The sequence below is a fragment of the Phasianus colchicus genome, chromosome 3 (assembly GCF_987193195.1).
Source record: "Phasianus colchicus chromosome 3, bPhaCol1.hap1.1, whole genome shotgun sequence".
Taxonomy (NCBI): Eukaryota; Metazoa; Chordata; class Aves; order Galliformes; family Phasianidae; genus Phasianus; species Phasianus colchicus.
Window position 1 is genome coordinate 53,660,859 of NC_143438.1, and position 23,903 is coordinate 53,684,761.

At 40.6% G+C, this 23,903-nt stretch overlaps 1 protein-coding gene across 6 annotated transcripts in view; it reads left to right on the forward strand.

Moving 5' to 3' along the window:
• The window catches only part of MAPRE2 (microtubule associated protein RP/EB family member 2), an 88,786-nt gene that overhangs the window by 61,403 nt on the left and 3,480 nt on the right, over positions 1-23,903 (forward strand). For all 6 annotated transcript variants that reach the window (XM_090137563.1, XM_031612840.2, XM_090137564.1 and 3 more), the window contains 4 exons: positions 2,883-3,028; positions 4,833-5,046; positions 14,454-14,593; positions 19,088-19,246. In XM_090137563.1, coding sequence (XP_089993689.1) covers positions 2,883-3,028; positions 4,833-5,046; positions 14,454-14,593; positions 19,088-19,246 — 659 coding nt within the window. The remainder of the gene's footprint in view (positions 1-2,882; positions 3,029-4,832; positions 5,047-14,453; positions 14,594-19,087; positions 19,247-23,903) is intronic.

A 23,903-nucleotide genomic window follows, 5' to 3' on the forward strand; every position in this document is an offset into this window, starting at 1 on the left:
AAGCCATGCTGTCATCATCCCTACTGCTGTTTTCTTGATGTTGTGTTAAAAATACTCCTTTCCTGGGCAGCTGCATTGAAACATCAGTTGTACAGTAAATAGAATATTCCTAAAGTGCTGTCCAATATACAGGGGAACGCATGTCTGTGTGCTGGGGCCAAGAAGAAAAAGCACAGTGATCTTGCATTACTTCTGTCGGGCTGCTTCTCCTGCTGCCTCCATGGAACCTCAACAGTTGACAGTGTTGAAAGCAGCATCCTGGTTCTGCCATGCTGGCATCCTAATGCACTGTGACAGCCACAGGCCTTAGGAGCAAAATTTTAAATAAGTAATGCCTATTTTGTATAAAATATATATGTAATGTTGATGTCCAAAATCTAGTAGTCCCAGTTAAATGTAGTGATTCTTGTAACTTTCTTTTCTACTATGTGGGAGTCAGAAAGAGTTTCCTTTTTGTAGTTTGCAGTACTTAGTTCAGTCTGTATTTGAATGTTGCCTCTGCACTTCAGAAAGAAGCATTTTAATAAGCTGTGTTTGCCACTGTAATGAAATCCTCCTGTTGGGGAAGCAGTCTGGCAGCAGTCTTGGTTATTGTGTCAGAGACTGGGTTTGTACCATCACATGGATGCATGCCAGTGTTCTTTGCCCTCAGGCACTAAACAGACCCGGGACCACCTCCTGGCTGAAAAAATATAGAAACAACAATTTGCACGAGGAGAAGGAAACACAAGGAAATGTCTTAACTAGAGTCTCTAGTCTAGTCAGGCTCTATCTAAAGGCTGCAAGAGGAATTTGCATCGCTAGCAGAAGGAGGAAATCTCATGTGAACATTTTAGGTTTCCAGTTTTCTAAAAGGATGTAGATGAAAGGTTGCACAGTACATTTTCAGGGCCTCCAGGCAATTACTTAAATATCAGAGTAAACTTTATAATTGAGATACGGGTGGGATGAAAGGGCAGAGTTGGGAACAAATTCAATTTATAACATGGAATGATTGCATAATATTCCTTTTGCATGAAATTAAATAGCAATAAGTATAGTTGAGCCTTGCAGTATCTGTATATCCATGCTTTTAATTGTAATATCATTTTTCTGTTGCTGCATATGTGCCAGTTCTCCTGCTAAGGATAGGTTTTGAATTACTAATTCTGTTTGTATAGCTTCCTATAAGAAGATGCAAATGTGTCATCTCATGTTTGTAGCTTGCCGGAAGGCTCCTTTTCCTTTAGGGAATATCTTACTTTGATTCTTAATCATATCAAAACCACTGCAAACAGCTAAGTACAAGGTGTCCTTGGAAAATCAGATTATTTTTTCTAACAGTTTTCCCTTCACAAACCTAGTCAACATGAAGGGAATTTTTAAAAATTGAAGTTATTTTCAGCACTTGATCTTGTTAAGTCACTTTCATATCAGTATTTTAGGTAGTTTTAGACTTGACTCTGAATCTCTGTTCTTTTGGAGGAGTTACAAGCTCTGTCACTCTTTGTATATGGAGCTTGAATGGACACAGAGAATGAGAACTATCTGATGTGTAAAATTGGTCCTGCCAAAACACATGCATACCCACAGAGAAAAACATCATCAAGCTTCAGTTATTGTTGCCCCTCCTGCAAAACTAGACAAACCAGGTGTCTGATTTGTTAATTTGGTTAATTTGGCTTGAGCATGGTGATCAAGTAGTTTTCACAGATACTGACCCGAACTGTTAGGTGAGATTTGGACACTTAAGTTTATCAAAACTGATTTGCACTAAGTGTTCAGGAGTCCTTTTTGTGGAAGTCAAATTTAACTTACGTCTATTTGGGTGCTGACTTACCTGGCCTGTGTGCTCAAGTGGAGGTGTTAAGCCTGTGCCCTCTTGCTTCAGATATGGCCCTTAGTGAGTCTTAAAGTATATAGCATTTTGTTGACTAGCAAACTCTTTTCTGAAGGAGAACTTAAATTGATGTTCCTCTGATTCCCTCAAACGTATTCAGCTTTAATTTCAAAACACTTTATTGAGTCAGTAGTAGACATTTTGGAAATGACAGTGACACAATAATGTAGAGGGAAGATCTCTGAATATGAGAAAAGATTATCTCTATTGGCTGTACTTAGTACACTATTTAGAAATTTTTCTGTATATTTGCCACTCTGTGCTGAATTAATAACACTCACTTACCCCTGCTTACTAATATGTAAGTTCACATAGCCCTCAAAGTTGAACTTGGAAATTTTGTTTTGAGTGAGCTGCCAAGCTAGGAGCTTGGCTTCTGAAATCTATGAGCAGTAGGTGGTCCACATTAAAGTCAATTCAAACACTTTTCACAGGTGATAGAGATCATTAACGATGTTTGGTTTAAAGGGGATGAAAAAGACTACTATATTTTAACAGGCAGGAGCTTTACAATTTTATTTTTAAATCATGATTTGAGGTAATCTTGAAACATTGCCTTGGAATTCATCTATAGAATAGCTTCCAACTTCAATTGCCAGAATAAATAAAATCTTGGTTGAATTTTGGGTACTGTGAAGACTGAAGGAACTTATTAGGAGATCTCTACTTTGGCTGTAATCATCACACTATATGGATAGTCCTTATGTTTAAAGGGACTCCAGAAACATCAGTTTTAAGTAGAAGAAAGATGCACTTTGTGTTACTCGTGGTGATTCTTCAGTTGTTGTACAAAAGTGCTTGGTGCATCCAGACAATGGAAAATCTACACAAGAACATCCAGTGCACACAGAACAATGTGACAAGTACATCTGGGATGCATAGTGCTAGACTGAATTACAGCAGGGACTTATTCAGCATGGTTGCTTTCTGCTAATGACATTAAACGCCATTTGGTCTTAGCTGGGTGAATCTGGATTAATGTCAATGCATTCTCTTGTTATAGGAGCAGCTTACTGCCAGTTCATGGACATGTTGTTCCCTGGGTGTATTAGCTTGAAGAAAGTAAAGTTCCAAGCAAAGCTGGAACATGAATACATTCACAACTTCAAGCTTCTGCAAGCATCGTTTAAAAGAATGAATGTGGATAAGGTAGGCATTCTGTATTTGTATTTCAATCATTGCAGGCTTCACAAGCTGTATAAACTGGATGAAGTCAATAAGTAGTGGAAACAAATTTCAAAGCACTTAAAGTCCACTTTTTTGAATTTTGACTGGGAACTGGAATTATAAGTTGTATGTGAAGATGTTCTTGACCTTTCATCATCTGAAAACAGTGTTTGGGCACACGGGAAGAAATTTGGCATGCTTCATTTAGGTATAAAGTGAAAATTGAGACCATGTGTCTGATAAGGAGTTGTACAGCTTAACTCATTATTTCTTAATATCAGAGACTCTTTTGGTAAAATACCGTCTGTTGGAAATTCTTTCTCATCATTGAACACCAGGACTTGAATTTGAGATACCATAAAATTACCGATGACCTGAATTTCCAACAGAACTACCTGGAGGTATACTGTTATTATAAGTATTCCATATTTCTTGTCCAAAACTAGGTTTAAGGAATTTCAAGTATTCAAGAGCTGGAATAATATACCCAGTGATTTGGTAGGCTGGCCAGTGCATGTGATCTTGTAAAGTTTAGGAATGGAGATCTCTCTTAGGAAATGGCTTGTTATTCAACCACAAGACACTGATTTTGTGCTTGCATTTGGGAGTTTGATAGACTCACAGGTACAAATTACTGCACTGATAAAACTGAATAATGGAAGTTATGTTCTTTACTTGCAGTTTTATACTGATGCAGTACCTGTATATCATTTGAGGATTCTCCACTGATTTTAGTGTTGCCTTATCCTGAAATTTAAACAGCCTTATTACGAAGTCCCACAATAATTTCATAAAGAATTGGAAACCTTTATAATTTCCTGAAACGTTGTGCTTCTATTTACAGTATGATTTGATAATGAAGCATTGGAAAACCCAATAAAGATGAACGTTGCCCCTTTCTCTGTAGGGAGAAAACTTGCTCTACTCAAATGAAACAAATAAGGGATATGCAAAATGCTATGTGAATCGTTACAGGAGTATCATAGACTTACAAAATGCTGGACAGTTGGCTTAACCTTGAAGAAAAAAATGAAAATTACAATGCTTTTAAGTACTCTGTTTCCAGTTGATAACTGAATGCATTCAGGAGGTATTAATGTCCATTGAACTTAGCTCTTTAGTTAACTGTGTGAAGCTAACTTCATACAGCAAGGCAGGGCAGTCCTCCTTCTGCAGCATTCCCTTCATAGTCACTGTCTGCCCACAGCATCTTGGAAGCTTGTGCTTCCTGCAAAACATTATAGAGCCATCTCCTTACACTGTTTTTCTACCACCAGTCACCTTTTGGAGGCTTCATTTATGTGAAAAATTTGTAGGACATTGATAGCAATGTTCCTTATAGCCTCTCTTTTGTTTTACTAGATGTGTCTATCAACTTTTTCAGATCAATAAACTATTTTATGTATAGCTATATACAGAATGGAAAGAAGTTACAAGGTTAAAACTTCAAGGTTAGTTCATAGTGAATATGTACTACCAAAATGTAGGGTGTTTCAGCATGTCCTGGAAAAGCTGATTCAGACAGTACAGCAGAGAGCAAGGAACTTAATCTGGATCTCTTGAAGAGTTGTTCACCGTTACTATGCCCACCTGCAGCACGTAAATTTAAAAAACAGAAATCCCCACTTAGCTGAATATAGTCCTACTCCCACAACAAACATTCTATGATTCTAGGATAAATGTTTTGTTTTTTCTTTTTTCAAAATTAGTGTGAATGGTTTTTTTGTTTGTTTTTAATTTAAAAATATCAATGGGTTATTATTGGAAACTTTATTCTACTTTTCAGGTAATTCCAGTGGAAAAACTGGTCAAAGGGCGCTTCCAAGACAACTTAGATTTCATTCAGTGGTTTAAGAAGTTCTTTGATGCTAACTATGATGGGAAGGAGTATGATCCTGTGGAAGCTCGACAAGGCCAAGATGCTCTTCCCCCACCAGATCCTGGTGAACAAATCTTTAATCTGCCCAAAAAGTCTCACCATGCAAACTCTCCTACTGCAGGTATGTTGTGTCTAAAGTAATTCTATTTTTGTCTCTGAAGATGATCATAAACTGTGACCAACTTAACCTAAATTCTAGTTAGAGATTACCACCTAGTGTGCATGAGCTATTCTTTCTGTGTTTTATAGACTTAGCATCTGTCATGTCAAAAGTTAACTTCTTATGGTGTGTTCAGTCCTTTCAGTTCTGGGATGTCCCCCTCTGAACCCTTGGCATAAGTGTTGTGATATCTTCTGGTGGAGAAAAATCATTTAGTATAGTCATCACTGGTTGTAGTGATTGTATGTATTTTCAAGAACAGGAAATTTATAACACAGTGATTTTTTTAAAACTATTCTTTTCATGGTGCTAAATTGTAAGTGCTGTCCAGAAAGCAAAAAAATAATAATAATGTGTGCTTTGTGCAGTTTATAGCTCAGTCTTCTGAGTGAGCAGCATAGCAGCTATTGCTTTTTCTTGAAAATACATCTGTCTTCTGACATTTTGCTTTGTGTTTCTGCAACAGAAGTAAACAGTTAAGCCTGGTCTTTGGTGTCTAAATATGAGCACTACTGGTCATTTGTCTTGGTAACTTGTTAAGTGAACAGAAGAGCAGGTATATAGAGATTTTTAATATTTTTTTTTTTAAGTAACCACTAAGGAAGTGGTGCTGGAGTTAGTTGCCTACAGATGTGTAGGTTTGTACATACAGAAACACACATGCACGCACTCTTAATTCCTTTATTGGTAGGTCCTGAGTTTGTCTTATTCATGCTAAACCGATCCTCAAATAATGATTAATTTTCTGTTGATGTAATTCTGTGACCTGTCTTCTCATTAGCTCAGTTGTTGGCAAAAGGGAAGGGGCAGGTATCAGGCAACCTCAGGTTTAGACTGGCTTAAACTCTGGAATCATACCCAGATTTCAGCAATCTGCTCTGACCATTTCTGACGTCAAAGGTGGGCATACTTGGCCAGCTGCCTTCATCTCCTTAGTGCTCCCAGGAAGCTGAGCACCTAATAGCTGGGCAGTGCTGCTCTGAGATTCTGAAGTGATGGTGGTTCTGTTATCACTGTGTTTTCTTCACATCTTTGTTTTTGCATCATCTTGTATCTAAGCTTTTGAATTCTAGGGCTTAGTATGCTATAATTTCCTGTATGGTACCTTGCACTGCCTCTGAAAACTAAAAACTCAAGTGAGTATCAGGTGGTCCTTTTGATACATTGGAAAATGCACCTCTATTAAATACAGAATTTACCATGCTTGCTGATCCTTCTTGCCAGTGGTCTGTTTTTACTGAAGTCACAAATGTGTCATCCCAGTTAAGGTAATGGAGGTCACAATCCTGGAGAGGTAGAGTAGCTGCTGGAATGAAAGAAGCCAGTCAGTTTGGATGATAATGCAGTGATCTCATGTCCCGTTGCTGGTTGTACAAGAGCATGCCATATGCCTTTGATATGGAGTAGGACAACTGAGATATGTGGTGTGTTTTTATCAACTTTCTTTGGTCACGGATGTTTTCTTATTCATGGAAAGCTTCCTTCCTTATTAACTTAAGTATTGTCTGGATTTATGGTAGGCAGGACACTAATTTAATTTCTGTTGAGCCAGGGAAGAGAGTTGTAGGCACTGTGTGACAATAGGTGAAACAAGAATTCTAGCTTTTATTGCTGCTTGCATTGCAGAACAGTTAAGTGTCGGTCACAGATTTATTATGTGCATGCAAGTGCACACATTACTGGAAATGAAGGGATATTCATTACAGATGTTGCAAGAACAATAATGATACTACTTGTGTGAGTGAAACAAGCTTAACCACTTATATTAAAAAAGCTCAAGAAGATGAGGTCTACTGAGTTCTACAGCAGTTGAAGAATTCCCCACCCCATCTTAAGTTTCATCTTCCACAGTAATACAGTCATGAAGAGAGAATATATGCCCATGAATAAGTGTGACATCAGATGGCATCATTTAAATGGCTGTTCATAACTTCAATGCCAATTATTTGTTATTCTGCAGCCATGAATCTTCAGTCAAATGGCTGAGGCTTGGGGCACAGCTAAACTTCACAGTTCAGCTTGACTTTGTTACGGGAGTACTAAACATTGTGGGCTGTTTGATACAATAACCTCTTACACGGACTCAGAAAGCATTTGCCAACATCAGTAGCAGAGTGCCATAACATCTTGCCTTTTTTTGTTGTTACTCTTAATAAGTGTCACTCACTTCATTTTAACACTGAAGCTTTGAAATCGTAATGGATTTCAAATCACAAACAAAATTAAAAGATGCAATAGTGATACAAAGGAACCAGCAGACCTTTTAATGTCATATAAAAGTTTTTAAACAGTGTGCAGCAGACAGGTATGTATCTTTTGTTCTGTGTCAGGAGCAAGTAGACTTCTGGGCACCTACACTGTATTTTTGTTTTTGCCACTGACCTTTAAATAGTCCTAACCCAAATCGATTGAATATATGATCCAAACTGATCGAATATTTTAAGGGAATAATGTATTTAGCTGCTAGCAATTCCATGTGTTCAGATGATTTGTATTCTTCCACACAACAGCTATTTCAGTGCCCTTTGCCAGACCTTCGTTTTGAAGTAATTTAGGAGGTGTTAATCTCTTTAATGATTCATAATAGAGTTCTAACACTGTGTTTTCAGAGGTAGACAAGGATAATGTCATTCAGTTACCAAAAAAGTGGTCATATCCCTAAGGACTGCTTGGAAAGCTTACCCTAAAAGGTAGCTGCCGTGAGTTAGGATTATTTTTGGTGTTTTAATCTGACTCTTAATCTCTACAGACCCACTGTATCTGATAGTCACTTTCTATACCACAAAGTGGCATATATCTGTATCACTGCAGATGCCAAGTGTGGTCTTCATTTCATTTTATGAAATGACATTAACACAAAGCAGAACCTGAGAAGTGTGAAAACATACCAATTTTTGAGTTTATTGGTGAGCACACCAGCAGGCCCTTCCATACCCATTTGGAAGGCACTCCAGCTGGTGAGCCAGGCAGGTCAAGGAGAATGCAGCTCATAAGGGCAGCATAAGCAGCTCCTCATAGAATCATAGAATTCTTGGAAGGTTGGAAGGAACCTCAGGTTGGAAGGGACCTCAAGGATCATCAAGTCCAACCGCAGCCTAACCGTAGTACCCTAACTCTAACAACCCCCTGCTAAATCATATCTCCGAGCACCACATCCAAACGGCTCTTAAACGCATCCAGGGACGGTGACTCAACCACCTCCCTGGGGAGCCTATTCCAATGTTTAACCATCCTTTCTGTAAAGAAGTATTTCCTTCTTTAGAGAGGGAACTCTGTAACTCCTCCATCTAATCTAATGTGCCACCCTCATCCTATGCCCATCTTTCTCAGAAGACAGACCTGATCTGCTACAGGTTTGGTGGTGCTGTGAAGGAAAGATGACTTTGGATCACGTGTATATTTCTTCTAGAAGCAGCAGGTACAGCGAGGAGTGCCAGGTAAACACAGATCCCTGCTGGCAGATGAATGTGTTTTCATCCTCTGTGGGGTGAACCCACAGCACAGCCCACCAACATGGGCTCTGTGCCAGCAGGGCCACAGCTGCTTTCGGATAGGATGCCATCTGCCCACCCTGAGCCTTTAGGTGTCCTGCAGCCCCCTGCTTTTCTCTATGCAGTGGTAAACAGCCTACAGATGTAGAATCACGATTATTGTAAGGGATTAAAATATTAGCATGTTGTTCTTTGTGCTGGTTTTAATCCTCTCAGGAAAAAAATAAAAGCAGAAAAGCTTCATCTGATCAAATTGAAAATTTTGTTCCAGTTGTCAGGGTTTTAGCTTAGTGGCTTATATAAGATTTCCTGTGTATCAGAGCTTTTTGTATGGGAGAGGAGTGTCAAAAATGCATGAGTAGAAGACAGCTTAATGAAATTAATTATTTACATATAAGCTAAAAATGCGAGAGGTCCTTAGAACTGAAGGCTGATGGACTTTTTAGTTTGAAATATTCTGTGAGAGCAGGATGACTAAAGCAGAACTGGAAAATACTGGAGGATCACATGAGGGCTAAAAATAATCGTGCTATGACAGGGAAAATAACCAGGGCAGAATGGACTGTTTGTGCACGGATGCTATATATATATATGTGCATGCTGTCAGAGAGCCAGTTATGCAAGAAAAACACCAATATTCTGTAGGGAGATGGTATACCCTGCTATGGCAAAAGTGCTGCAAATTAATTTTGAGGGATACATATATTCAACAAAAGCAATCCTCATTGTAGCAGTTAGTGGTATGATTAAGCATCCTGTGGAGCAGGAGAGCTCACCCCAACACATTTTTCTTTGCTTTCCACCAAAACACGCTGCCTTTTCCCCCACGTTGCAGCAGTTGGTATTTCCGAGGGTAGCCCTGTTCGTCGTGGCACATTGCTGTAGAGCTGAAGATAAGAAGAGCTGTAAGGCGACAACTGAAAATGCTTTTGTGCCTGGTTCATGCGAGGCCAAATGAATGTGTTGCCCCACAGGAACAGTGTGTGCGAAGTGGAGAGGGAAACAGCTCAGCCATTAAATAGACACCTCTCCTACCCACATCAGGAGGGTTTAATTTTTAAAGCCACCGAGGCAGAGAAATGAGACCACATAGCAACACTGCTTGCAATCCATGGGCTTTTGTCTTTTTTTTTTTCCATTTGGGATCATTTCCTAATAGCTAACCAGGTAGTTACAGAATTGTGTATATCATAGGGTTTTTTCTTTTGTTTTCTTTCTGGGTGGACTTCACATTTTAAATTGTTTTCTTCTGTTAGGCCTAATGTGAAATGCTTTCATTAACTGGAGTGCTTGCATGCTTGAAGATTTTTCTGGAGAAAATAGGGGTTTCAGCTGACAATTTTTTTTGCCATTAAAATGTTGGGGTTTTTTATATTTTAACATACAATTTGTGATGAGGAGAGGGCTGTGGTTTGTTCCTGTTTACCAAATCTCCTTCTTTTAAAGATGAATATAGACAGTCATACCATAAACAAGACGTTCATCTAACCAATAGATTCAATTGTATGTTCTCTCTTGGTTGGCTTGGTTGAAATTTGTGGGTGTTCCATTTTCAGACATTTGTGCAGACTTCTCCTTGCCAGTTGCCTGGCAGTGCAGAGCTCATTAGACCATGCTGGAGCCAATAGCAGTGGCAGTGTGGAGAGCTGAGGGGAAAGGGGTGCTGCCACAACTTGGGGAAGTCAGTATCATGAAGTAACTGAGTGCTGCACTGCGCTGTATCAGGATGCTGAAAGCTGGTTTGACTGAGGTCATTTCACTCCCATTAAGCATCAGTTGTCATCACTTGTGCCATTAAGCATCCCTAGATGGAATACTGTCTTGCACCCCACTGTAGCTGTAACAATAAGCATGTGTGAATATTAATTTGCTTACTGTTCTCACTTGTTTGTTTTAAATGGGCTGATATTTTAGTTTGTGAATAAATCTCTTGCTCTGCAGCCTTTTAGTGGGTTTGTGTATTCTTCTGTGGCATGAGTCAGGAATATGTGTTTTAGGAAGCTTTACAATTTGAAATTAACATTTCACTTTTTTAATTTGAAGATACAGTGCAAATGTTTTCCCCATTCAATTGAAGCAATAGCTGTGAGGAGCTCAGCCAAGTCTTGCTTGCTCAGGGCTTCCATTGCTCTCACACAAGCTATTCTCACACGCATCCACACTGCAGTCATGCACGTGTTCCCTTGGAACTTTACATAAATATTTAACAGCATACTAATTACTCATGTAGCTTCAAGGAAAAATTGTCTCTAAGTATTAAATAGGTCTTGTCTGCAAGACCACACTTGCAATGTAAAGTGACCTGGAATTCCAAGTCTGGCTTTGTACCCAAAACATGCACAGTGCCAACATTTTGTGCTTTATGTTTTGGAAGTGTACATCTTTCTTGTTTAGCAAAAAAAACAATAATGATCTTGTAATTGTTTCTGGAGCATTACAGTTAGAAAACTGCAGTGCATTTCAGAATTGCTTCATCTGGTTTATTTAAGAATGAGAACAAAATAATGTGTCCTTAGAAACAGTTGGTGCTAAAGTTCACTTATTGTTCTCATCTCTGCTAGTGTTACACAGGTAGGAACAAAAAGTTATTTAGGTGCCAGTGAATGCACTCGCAGTGCTGCTTTTAAAATGTTCTTATTTAACCCTGCATTGACCTCAAATCAGAGCATGCTGTGATAGAAGTTTTCACAATGTGGTGGAAGCTGGCAGTGCCCTCTGGGTCCATTGGGCCCAACCCCCCACTCCAGCAGGGGCACCAGAGCAGGGGCCCAGGCCCAGGTCCAGGCAGCTGGTGAAGGTCTCCGAGGAGCAGAGCCCACACAGCCTCTGGGCAGCCTGTGCCAGTGCTCCTAGTGTTTAAATACAGTTTGTTGTATTTCAGTGCTTCCTCTTGCCCTAAGCACCATTGCAAAAAGTTTGACACCTTAATTCTCCCGTTTCAGGTATATATACATGTTGATGAGATCCTCCTGAGCCTTCCTTTCTCCAGGCTGAAAGGGCACAGCTCCCAGCCTGTCTCATAGAGGAGAATCTCCAGCCCCTTCATCATCTCTGTGGTCCTTTGTTGGATATTCTTTAGTGTGTCCAGATCTCTCTTGTACCGGGGGGCCAGAACTGGACCCAGCTCTCCAGACGCAGCTCACCAGGGCTGAGTAGAGGGGAAGGACGAGCTCTCTTGACCTGCTGGCAACGCTCTTCCAAATGCAGCCCAGGGAACTGTTGGCCTCCTTGTCAACAGTTGAGGATGCAGTGCTGAGTTACATTCAACTTGGCGTTCACCAGAGCCCACAGGTCTGTTTTCTGCCATGGGGCTTTCTAGACATTTGGCCCCCAGCATATTTTGCAGATAGGGTTTTTCTGCCTGGTGCAGGATTCTGCACTTTTCTTTGAACATGGACAGTAAACATGGGAAGGAATCAGTAATAGGTAACATTTATGACACTGACTGCAATGCAGTTTTCTCAATGTTCCATGAAAAAAAGCTGATAAGAATACATTTTGTATGTAAAATATTTGTGTGAGATATTGTGCTTTCTCAGAAAATGAAAATAGGACTTCATAGAATTCTATCCAAGCAAAAAAAAAAAAAAAAACAACCACCCTGTTTCTTTGTGATGCTAGCAATGTGGAATATCTGAGAAGTCTTAATGAATACATGATCACTACCAGTGTAAGTTTTTCTTTGTAGATGGGCAATAAATATTTTCATGGAAGATGTGATGTTGGATGGAATTGAAACAGCTCGAGTTATCTAGCTCCTCTGAGCAATAAATTAGGAGTTATTCCACACTTGCACTAATTGACTGCAGGGTCATCACAGTGCTCAATAGCAAAGTTATTAATGTCTATTAAAATCTTTCATCTCTATTAAGGTATTTGACTGTCTCAAGCACTTTGCACAACTCTTATCAACCAACATCTTTTAATTCCTTTATGAAATTAAGTTTCTGTTAGAAATGGGAAGCTTACCTCTGAGCTGATTCCAAAATTGATATGTTAGAATAAATGTGCATTAAAGATTTTTTTTTTCCTTTTCTTCTCCAGGAAATTTTTAATTAGAAAACCCTAGGCATTCTCTGTTGCAATTAAGTTCTATCCAGCTGTCACCAATACTGTCTGAAAGGCTCAGATTATTTAGCTGGCTTTTAACTGTGTCACTGAAATTGGAATATCATGTTCATTTCAGAGCTGATCTTGAGGAGGGGAGAAAAGTCCATTTTCTTTGATTTGTCTGGACTTTATAAAGCTTAGTATCACTTCGCTGCAGAAATCCAGAAGGCTTTGTAGCTTTCAAAGAGCAGAACACAATGCAATGTATTTGGTGCTATCCAGCTTGTAGATAGCAGTGATGTGAGGATGCCTCAGCTGCAAATTGGAGAGAAAATCTGGTGGTTCAGTGTTAGCTTTTGCTCTGTCCTTATATCTCTCTGCAGGTGAAAAAGATATGTGTCCTTAACTGTTCAGCTTTTTGTGATCCTGCCTCAGTCTACACAGAACTAGCTCTCTTCACAGAGCTGTTGGATACGAGAGGGAGCACTGTACAGGGGCTGCACAGCCTGCCTTGCTTGGGTCATGTGCCATGGCCTCTGAGGGGAAAAACCGTGCATAGCTGCTGGGCCAAGGAGTGCTGCCCTGCAAAGCTGAGCAGCCTGTCTTCTGCTCGTGTACAGGCACCTAGTGAGGAAGTCCAGCACTGCCTTAGTGTGCAAGAATGGCAGTGAGCAGAGGAAAGCTGCACTGCCCAGCTAAGGTTTCACGTCTGAATGGCCACACCTTGTTTTTAGCATTCAGTTCTCAGCTGAACTGCTTCCTGCATGCTCAGAGCTTAGCTGGCCTTTGGGCCTTCATGTGTCCCTGAATACAGAGCCAAGAACAGCTGGTGGTAAAGGAAGGCTGTAGAGCCCATAAGCATGTGGGTTGGCTCTTTAGAAGAGTCAGCAGTAAGTATGGGTGCTGCAAAGCAAGACTCTTGACACATACTTGCTTAGTGAATCAAATAAAAGAGGTTAGAGAGAAGGCCTGGGCTTTTCTCTGTGTCCTTAGCCCAAGCAAGGATGGTGCTGACTCCATCTGAAACCCATTTCCAGCAGGCAGAATTGAGGAGAAGGCTTGAGGGGAGCAAAGTGCTGGTGGCACTGGGACAAAGTGGGAGGCTGCAGGCCAACCAGGAGGGACCAGCTCTGGCAGAGCAAGGCCTGAGGGACCTGCTGAGGAATGTGAAGAGGCTGCAAGGCTTCTTTGTGGAGAATGGCTGCCTGTGCGACATGTTAGCTGCTGCTTTTCCTGGTGGAGACATTGCTCTGTGCTCTGTCAAGCTCTGCTGTGTGTGTCATTAGAAACAAATAGAGAAGCCTAAGCAGATCAAAAGGGATCGCTCAGTCGCCATGGCAACCATGAGTTCACTGATGGATTTAGTTCTGCTCACACTGTTTGAATCTCCATGCCCTCATCGCGGGGATGGTTTATAGAGACAACAAGGAAAGTGTGGGGATGGTTTAGCTGACTTTATTCCAAGTCCATCTTTCTCCAGGGGGCTGAAGTTAGATAGGTACACCAAACATTGGACCGGGGGAATTCTCTCTTAACAGCTCTGCTTTAAAAGCTGAAAGTTGCCGACAGCTAAGGGAACCTGATACTCCTAGGCTGGATTTCATGTGTTTTAGTTTGAGTTACTTCCCTCTCAGTAATAAGGTCAAAGTAAAACTGATGAAAATTTGTTTTCCTTTTCCATGGTAGAGCACTGGAACCTTTTCCACTGAAGTAATGGTGTGAATGGCTGTCTGCAACAGAGATACATGTATTTCAGCATCAGGCTAATAGCAACATATTTATCCTGGGAAAAATATTTGATTGCTGTTTATTGATTGTACTTTTTAGGTGCTGCTAAATCCAGTCCAGCTTCTAAACCGGGATCAACACCTTCTCGCCCATCTTCAGCAAAAAAAGCTGCACCGAGCAGCTCAGCATCTAAATCAGATAAAGATTTGGAAACTCAAGTCATACAGCTCAGCGAACAGGTAAATTTACTTGAGGCATAAAATTAGATGCATTCATTGTCACAGACAGGCATGAAATCTGATATTGCCCTCTGCTGAATGATATCCTCCAGAATTATGAAGGTACAAAAGATTTAAATAGCCCAGCTGGGAAGAAAAAGAGATTTATTGTTAAAAATAGCATTTACCAGAGATGGCTGGTATTGTGCCAGTACATTTGAAAGGGAATCTTAGGAATGCCAGGTGAGTCTTGCTGAAGTATGAGAGTTTTATTACAGATGGTTTTATTAATTAGGTTTTGAAATGTATCTTTTATTTCAGTTGGATGGGAAAAAGCCCGACAGAGTCTTTGTTCTTCTGTATTACAGATTTGAAATAAATCATTTTAATGTGTTGTGCAGAAAACAATCCTGTTTGTAATAGCAGGGTTAGAGAATTGTGGCTGAACCAAGACTAGCTCATTGCACTCTGCTTTCTGGAATGAAAACATTCAGGAGGAAATATGCCTTTCTCATTTAAAAATGGGTCTACCTTTATGAAAATGCTCAGTATATAGTTCTGCAACATAATAAAATGTCATTGTCATGAAGAATTTCTTCAGTGTTATAAAAGTAGGGGCTTCAATTTTCATTTCTGCTATTTGATTCTGTCATTCCTGGGCACACAAGAGTGTCTGCACTGGACAGGAATAAATACCTGCATCTGGCTCAACACCATGCTATTGATGATGTCAAGGCCACTTGTATAAATGAGACCTGACTGCTGAATTTGTCAGGGGAATACAGAAAGGAAAAGCCTCATATTTTACAGCAAGAGCTGCCTGGCAGCTGCATACAGAAAGACATTATTCTGGATTAAGTATAATTTTCCACAATTAAGGTCATTTCAGCTTCAGACTTCCATTGACCTCAACAACAGAGATCTTGGTTTGTTTGGGCACCGACTGCAAATTCTTTGTTACTGGTATGTGCCAGTGATAGACAGCCAAGTACCGAACACGACGTACTGTAGATTGTGTATAATTCTGAGCAGCAGCAAGCACAACAGAGCTCACCAGCCTTCCAGGGTCATTGCTGTAGCAGAAATGTTCTTGAATGTTGTACAAATAATGGTGTATATACTTCTGATGGAATCGGAATCTTTTTTTATGTCATTTTAAGCAGAGTTCGAACATCATTTAAGTGTGGCTTAAACCATGACATTTGTATGTAGAAGTCAGAATGTTTTCACTTCAGCAGGAAGAGTCACTTTGGATATGAGCAAGATAAAAATATTTGATCTTTAGTAAGATGCAAACAGGCAGTCACTATCACATCCTCTGCTAATGTATTCCTAGCAGCTTCCACCTGTGAAAACCTTCAGCTTTATATATAAGTAGCTGTGAGGAAAATTAATGATTTCCTCCATCACAAAAAGAAATCCTAAGGATTTTGAAAGTTGATGTTTTACAAGCTCATTTTTGAGAGACCTTTTCTAGCTAGAATCATCTGGGAGCCTTTTTTTTTTTTTTTTTTTTTCTTTTTTCTTATTGCTGGCGGTACTTGGTATCTCATTTGCCACTAATGATTGCTTATGCACCCCAGGCAAATAACATGAGCCAAAAAAGCTCTGCTACAAGCTACTTTGAGCCAGATTTTTCTTATCCTAGTATGAACATGTTGGAAGAGCCAAATTGCCCATTTTTCCCCCACTCTCCAGCAGCCAGGCGAGGTATGGGCAGGAGCCAATTGTACTACCTTTGCTGTCTTGATAGAAAAAATTGTTGAATGGCATCTACGGTTATCGCATCCTTGTCTGGCTGTTAACAGACTTAATTTCAGCCCTTTTACAAATGGCAGCTGAGGGAGATTCAGACATTAAACTTCCGTGCAACTTGTAGAGGAAAAGTTTAAGTACGGATGTCCATATGCTATATTTTACCATAGGATTACTTGATGATCTATTTGCAATGATTATAAGCCACGCATAACATTTGCTGGTTTAATGCCTCTCAACAATCTTAAAGTCTCTCTTAAAATGGCCATAGCTATTGCCTTGGCCTGTGCTAGTAAATTAAACACTTTCAAGGCATGTCACCGTGCACTGGAGCTTGATTATCCGTAGCATTAAAATGCTAAATGGTCCCTGCTGTGTTTTAGGTCTGTGCCAACTAGCACTCTCCCAAAGGGTTTCTGAGTGCAGCTGAGGAGAAAACACAGACCAGGAGCATTACATTATGCGTGGAGAAGGGACCTTTACATATGGAGAGTGGTCCCAGAACAGTTAACTGGATACTAGCATAGACATAATATCTGAAAACAGCACAGTCTTGGCTGCATGTTTACAGCAGGTGCTTAATCTTCAGCCTGGATATGCAGTCCTGTGAGTGTTCATACTACCAGAGGAAAGAGCAGTTAGTAAGAGCCACTGCTTTGCACCCATTAACTGGATTGCAGGGGTACTTCTGGTCCGGACACCGCACGTGGGAGTGAACATCTGCTGTTCCTCCTACAGGATAAACCTCTTGGCATCTTAATACAAGGAAACACTAGCATGCAGATGTGCTAATTGTCTGAAGGAATACAAATTAATGCATCACAGACACGTAGATAATATGCAAGTGAAGGAAAGTGTATCTGCTTTGGTTATAACAACGTTTACTGAATGTTGCAGATAATTTGCTGTGTGCATATTTTTTATGCCTTAATGATTCTGTTTCTCAAAATGGTGCGTACGTGATGCAATGAAGACAGGCATCTGCCTTTGTGGTAAATAGGTTAGAAGGTGAAGCTGCCTGTGCTGTTAGCTGCAGATATTTCAGCTGTGGCTGGTTGTTTTGCAGCATAGAGCAGGAGATCTGGCAGTAGTTAGGTTCTTGTTCTGTCTGGATGCAGGAGCTGCTCTCAAGGAATGCATTGCTACATTGCTGCAGATCCACAAGACATATCTTAAATGAGGAAGACCCCACGTTTAAGTAGGATACTCATCCATAGATCAAATTGTTGTAAACTTTTGTTCCATTTTGCTATCTATACTTACCTGTGACTAAATGGTTAATTTTAAGGTGACCAGTCACTGTATCACTGATAAATTCAAACTGCCAAGGGAAGAGTTTGGTGTCAAGTTCAGGTGGCTGCTAAGAGATGGATTCATATGTGAATGAGATGCTCTGAGATCGTGCCCTGGCAGCAGGTCTGTTCTGCTTCTGACACCTCTGGGAGTGTAGTCAGAGGTCAGAAGAAGGCATTGCTAGCTCAGCAGTTATAGAAAGATGAACTGATAGGATTTAGTGGACTGTCAAAGCAGTGTGTGAGCTCCCTTGGTGTTCTTACAGGCAAAGGGAATCAATCAGCTTGCAGTGGATCTGGCAGCAGGAAACTTTCTATTAAACTGTATCTGTTCACTCAAATGTCATCTTGATGCAAGTTAATTTATTTAGCATACTTTCTTTAGAAAACTCATTTGTGTAATTGCAGGCTTTAAAACGTGGATGCTAATTTGGCAGTAATTTGGACATGATTGGGGTCAGAGTGTTTACCGTAGGCAGCTTCATCCCTGATTATTTCCATTGGTTGACACACTGCTGTCTTCCAAATTTGAGAGCCACTTGCACATGTTACACTGATTGTCTATACCACTTTGGATAGTAATTCATGCTTTGCTGCCACAAAATTATTCTTTTATATATATATATATATATATGTATGTGTGTGTGTGTACATGTATATGTATGTATAAAAATATACTGCGACATCTGTCTTGGTTTATATGAAGCCTAATCCTTAATAGCTGGGTTACCCATAAATTATTTGCAGCAGTCTTAGCAGTGAAATAAAAACCAACAACGTAACCCAAAGACTCTTGTGTACAAGGAAAGACTGACATTTGAGAGAATGTGTTGATAGCGACAGCACGTGAACAAGACCAGAAAATCCATGGTGCAACCTGGTCACCGCACAGCCTCAGGGTGCTGAGATGCAGATTCTGTGGGGTGGTTCAGCAAGTCAGGAGGCAGCAAAGAGGTGAGAAAACAACACAGCAGTGCTTGCAGCTGAAAAACCGTTTACTTCTCAACCAGTCCATTTCCCTTTGTGAGCTTTTCTGCTGGACCTGTATATTTTTAGGGAAGGAGATATGGTAGGCTTTCTATTAATCCAGGCAGAGTAATGGAATTCTGGTGCTGAATGTTTCATTAATTACCATTACATGACATTGCTGGCTGCTTTGCTAGAAGCAGCGCTTCAAGTAGCACTGATTCCTGAACTGCCACTCCAGGTTTCAATTTGCAAGAGCCTGAGAAAACTGACCTCTAAGGATCCAAGGTTAAGATGTATCCAGAAGGTGTAACACAGTGTCCTGATTTGCTGTTTATTCTTTGTTGTGTTACTTCAAGAAAAGTAGAATTCACTTTAAGCTATAAAATCAAATATATATTTAAGGTGATGGTCAGCATGTGCAATTGTGTACTTTTAGGCTGAGTTGTTTTGTCTGCAGCATGCCTCACAACTGATGCATCACAACCTGGTTTATATGCAGGTACATTCATTAAAACTTGCACTTGAAGGAGTGGAAAAGGAAAGGGATTTCTACTTTGGCAAATTAAGGGAGATTGAACTTCTCTGCCAGGAACACGGGGGAGAGAATAATGACCTTGTCCATCGGCTAATGGAAGTCCTCTATGCTTCAGAAGAACACGTAAGTTCAAATTTAATGTGTATTTTATCGGGATAAGACAGCCTCATTCCATTAAAAAATATTGGCACAGTGTTGAGTGATATCCAATATGTAGGTCAGCAGAGCTGTAAGAGCAAGGCTTTCCATGCATCCTCCCCCAAAAGGAAGCTTGCATTCACAAACAACAGACTTTTCAGCTTGGGGGATAGATTCAGGAGGCCAGCTTGCTTTTTGCTGCTTTGGCATAGGTTTTGTATTCTATTTTAGCACAAGTTAATCTGGAAGGGGAGTGTTTATGTCACAATTTTAAATTGATTTCATGTGGTCCTGAGCTTTAGTTCTGTTTGTGGTCCTACCTTTCTGCGTGAAGTCTTCCACTCAGTGTTCTTTAAGATGTTAAACACTGAAAAGCAGAGAAATTCTCACAGAGGTGCTGATTGCTGTGTACAGCTGTGAACTTTCTCTCTCCCATGTGGCACTGTTGCAGTAGGCACTGTGCAGGTTGCCAAGTGCGTAATTATATCTGCAGAGATAATGCTCCTTAGCATTTTTTATCCTGTTGCTATAGGCAAAATTCTTCAGTATGCAAACACAATAATCCCCTATTACCAAAACTGCAGAAATGTATTGTCTGCTAGATTAAACAAGAATCTCACTGCATTTTAGGCATAACGCTGTAGACACTGAACAAAGCAAGGAGCTGTAAAGGATACTGGTTAAATTCCTCAGATACACTGAGGGATAATGATTCGATGGAGATTTAGCTGAACTGCTCCCATTCATGCTAACTAAATCCCTGTATGTGCTGCTCTGACGATTGACCTCTCCAGTCTCCTGTGAACGGTAGCTTTGGCTCCAGAGCACGTAAGCATCAGCCTAATCTCTCTCTAGCCCTGTGGCACTGTAGCCTTTCTTACATCTGTTCCCAGAAAGCTGCTGCATTCAGCCAACTCAAGATTTTATATCAGAAGTAGTGCTGAAGCTGCTGCTAACTTGTATGCTTTTCTAAAACAGACTAGTAGAGAACTAGTGAACGCTGGGTGCAAGAGGGTCACAAGGTTGCCACCCAGAGGGGCTGCCGCTCAGATTAAAGGTGACAGGGGAAAGAGGATTTGTTCAGTGGTGTGGGACGAGTGATGGAAAGGCGAAGGAGGAGGAAACCATTATTTTCACAGAAGTAAACAATTGGACACATTTGCCAGGCTCGTGATAACAGGCTAAAAGAATTACACACATATAGTGGTCAGAGAAAATGTCTTCTGGATTCAGGAACAGTGATTTATTTATAAAGCAAAGCCAGAAAAATCCTTCCTCTCCCCATACCCCTACCACATCTGTCTCAGTTGGCTTAAATAGGAAGCGATTCCCAGCCAAGAAATGCATTTGTTACTTCTTTCCCTGCAGTTTTCCCTACTGGCAGAACACATTACAAAATGTCCTACTTCAGCCCACATCTCAGTGCTTTATCTGCTTCCTCCCTCCAACCCTTTCTCTGTTGAAAACACCATCAGTGCCTGCACATGAGCTACACACACCAGCTGTGCTTTTATCTAGAATACGTATCCAGCTGGAGACCATGGATGTCACTCCAGAAGCCCTCATCTTCCAGGGAAGAACGCAGAGGCCATCCCCACTCAATTTTTTCTGCCTTTCAATGGGAGGATTCATCTCCTTGTCTTCTGGGGTACATTTCTCCTCCTCACTATTGTAGATGGACTGTAATGCACCCTCGTGCTTTAACACTGAGAACCAAAGATTGGGTTTCTTGCTGATGCCTGCTTCTTGCTCTTGTGCTCTGCTATGTCTCACCAGCCTGCTTTGCCTTTTAGTTTTGTTTTTTTTCTCTCTGTGTAATGAAGTTGTTCCAGTTTAAATTCTCTCACTTCATTTTGTATGTTAATCTCTCAGTAACAGCAGTTTGGACTTCCCAAGCCCCAGATGGGAAATAGCCCCAGTTCCCAAGACATAGACAATGACAGCATTTCTGGTTTCTTGCTAATAAATTCATGGTAGATCCAGTTTGGATTGTTGCTTTTTTTCCAGGATCACTGACAGTTATAAATGCTGCAGTGCCCGTCATGTTTTTCTTTTAGGAAGGGGATGTGAGGTAATGCAGCTCACACACACTACACAAATCACACCTGACCAGAGCCTCATGCTTGATTATCATGGTTAACTTTGAGTTTGTAGCTCCAATAACCTTTGATAGTAATCTCAAACTGTTCCTTCCTAGCTATAATTTGACAGACATTTATTGCATTCATAGTGATCATGTCCTGTTTTTTACACCAACTGCTCTTATTCTGAAGGGAAAAGTCTCTCTGTATTTTGTGTTATGGTTATTTTAATCCTCATAAAAGATAAAAGATGTCGGGACAGCACTTTAAGTGCTCAGGTCTCCCAGTAGCTCACAGATTCCTCCTGGGAGTTGTAGGCTGTCAGTTGAATTCCTTGTAGATGAACTCAGAGTGCAGTAAAAAGTTTAGTTCCTACAAAAAGCATTCTCCACAAGTTTAATTATTGTAGTTTTGTGCTGAAGGGATTTTTATCAGGTTCATTTTACATTTTTTTCATTACTTTTTTAGAATTCCAAATCCCTGCATAGTTTCAAGCAGGTGTCTTTGTAATCTTTTGTTTAACGCAATAAAGACCAAGCTTTTAAGACTCTTTTCCCCCTTTATTTGTGTGGGGTTTTGAGTTTTACAGCACAATTATCAATCCACGTGGACTCCTTGTCTCTAAAAGATTCTCCCTCTTCTCCCTGATATGGTTCTGTTCTAACTTCATTGTCCATCTTTGCTTATGAGAAAGGGATGTTGTGACTGCTAGTATCACTTAGATTGATCTGGCCAATCAGTCTGTAATCTGTAGTTTTTAAATACAGATTGCTTATTTGTAATCTTTCTGCTGCTTTGTTTATAAAGAAAATTCTTTTTAAGAAATCAAAATAGACCAAGAATAGTGTTTAAAAAGGATATGTTTGAGTGTTGTGGGAAGTGGCCTCTAGTATTTGTGTTGTGACTACTTGTATACAGGATGGAGGTCTTGGATAGTATGTGAAGCATTTGGTAGTCTGGTTTTGTAGCTTCTGTCTGAAGAGCCAGAAGAGGCTTTGTGTGTCATTATGAAAGCCAGACCATATAGGTCTTGGTGTAAAGTGAATGCACTGCTGCATTTGCTTTCCTTGATAGGCTGTTGTGGCTCAGTTCATGCAGAAGCTTGGTGGGTTGTTGCTCTTTGGTCTATCCGTTGCACAGCTCACATTTTCAAACCATTAGCTTAAAATTCCATTGGTTTTGTGCCTTTCTGCTCCAGCATGCTGTACATCTGCTACTGCTGCTTTTGGGCAAGGCACTCACCCCCATAGCAGCTGGTTTTCATAGACCACAGCTCTTCCATCTGCGGGCACACCTGAAGAGTTCAAGGCACACGAACTGAGGGGTCAAAAGCAAGCATCTTTTGTAGCAGGAGACAGAGATGGCCATGGCCTTGTGATATGAGTCAGAAATAAATGCTCTAAATAGACCTTCCACTGCTTTCCTTATTAGGGGATGCTATTCAAGGAGATTCCACAGTCCCAAGGTAATTGTGCATAGTGACTCTTGTCTTTCCCATTTTGTGTATTTATATAAGCTGTGCATACTGAAAAGCACGTGTCCAATTCTTAGAACTTCTGTGGTAGTCACATAAGATTTACCATTTCCATCAAAGGTAACCCTGGCAAGAGAGGAGCCACCACTCTCCTTCAGAGCTGTAGAGTACATTCCCAAGCCATTTCCTATGGCTAGCAACTGTCCCTGTTCTGCATGGCAGGAGAGCACACAGATGACCTTTAACACCTGCCTGAATATGCTTTCTATTCGGTATCTATAAAAGCTGTGTATGTGGAGCTTTTTGAAGAGGTACATAAAAGAGCAACCCAGGGCTTTAGGGTTAACCAAGCCTCAGCTTTCTCACTCTGTAGTGCAGGATCATGTTCCCACAGCTGTCAGCTTCTACCCACAAAGCTCCTGTGCTCCAGAAGCTTTGCACTCTTGCAGCTCATTAGAGAGGATGTGGTTCTTAGATGCTATGCATGGAGACATTCTGACTTGAGGTACCACATGTAATAAGAGCATTGTTACCCCCAGAGGGCCATAAGACACTGAAGTGCAATTGTTCTGATCGGCGTATTGGACATCTACCTCAAAATAGCACCTGAGTGGTAGAAAGCTCGCTTCTAATTGAAATGTGGCTGTTTCTACATGTAGTAAACAGGTGAATATTTCAATTCTTTTCTATATTTCTATCAGCAAATGTTGGAGAGCTTATTCACCTGTTCTTTTAGAAACAGACATATTTTGCTGCCAGAAGGGAAGTACTTTCTCACTGCATAAGCTGCTTTGAACTGTTCTGGGAAGATATACATTAGGGAGATACACATTAGGACCTCTGTTTTCTTTCAGTTTTGGCCTCAGTTTGTAAACCTTAACAATATCAATCTCTTCCAGTCTGTTGTCCAAACCTCTTGCTTCTAATGAGAAGCACCGGGTGTCGGGCAAGTTCTGCAGAGGTATCGTGTCGGCGATGGTGCGTTTTGAATGGCAGCTCAGGGTTCTGGAACAGCACTGTCCTTAGAAACTGCCTACAGCTGAGCTCTGCCAGTGCAAGACAGGGAGTAGATGTGTCAGATCTTCTC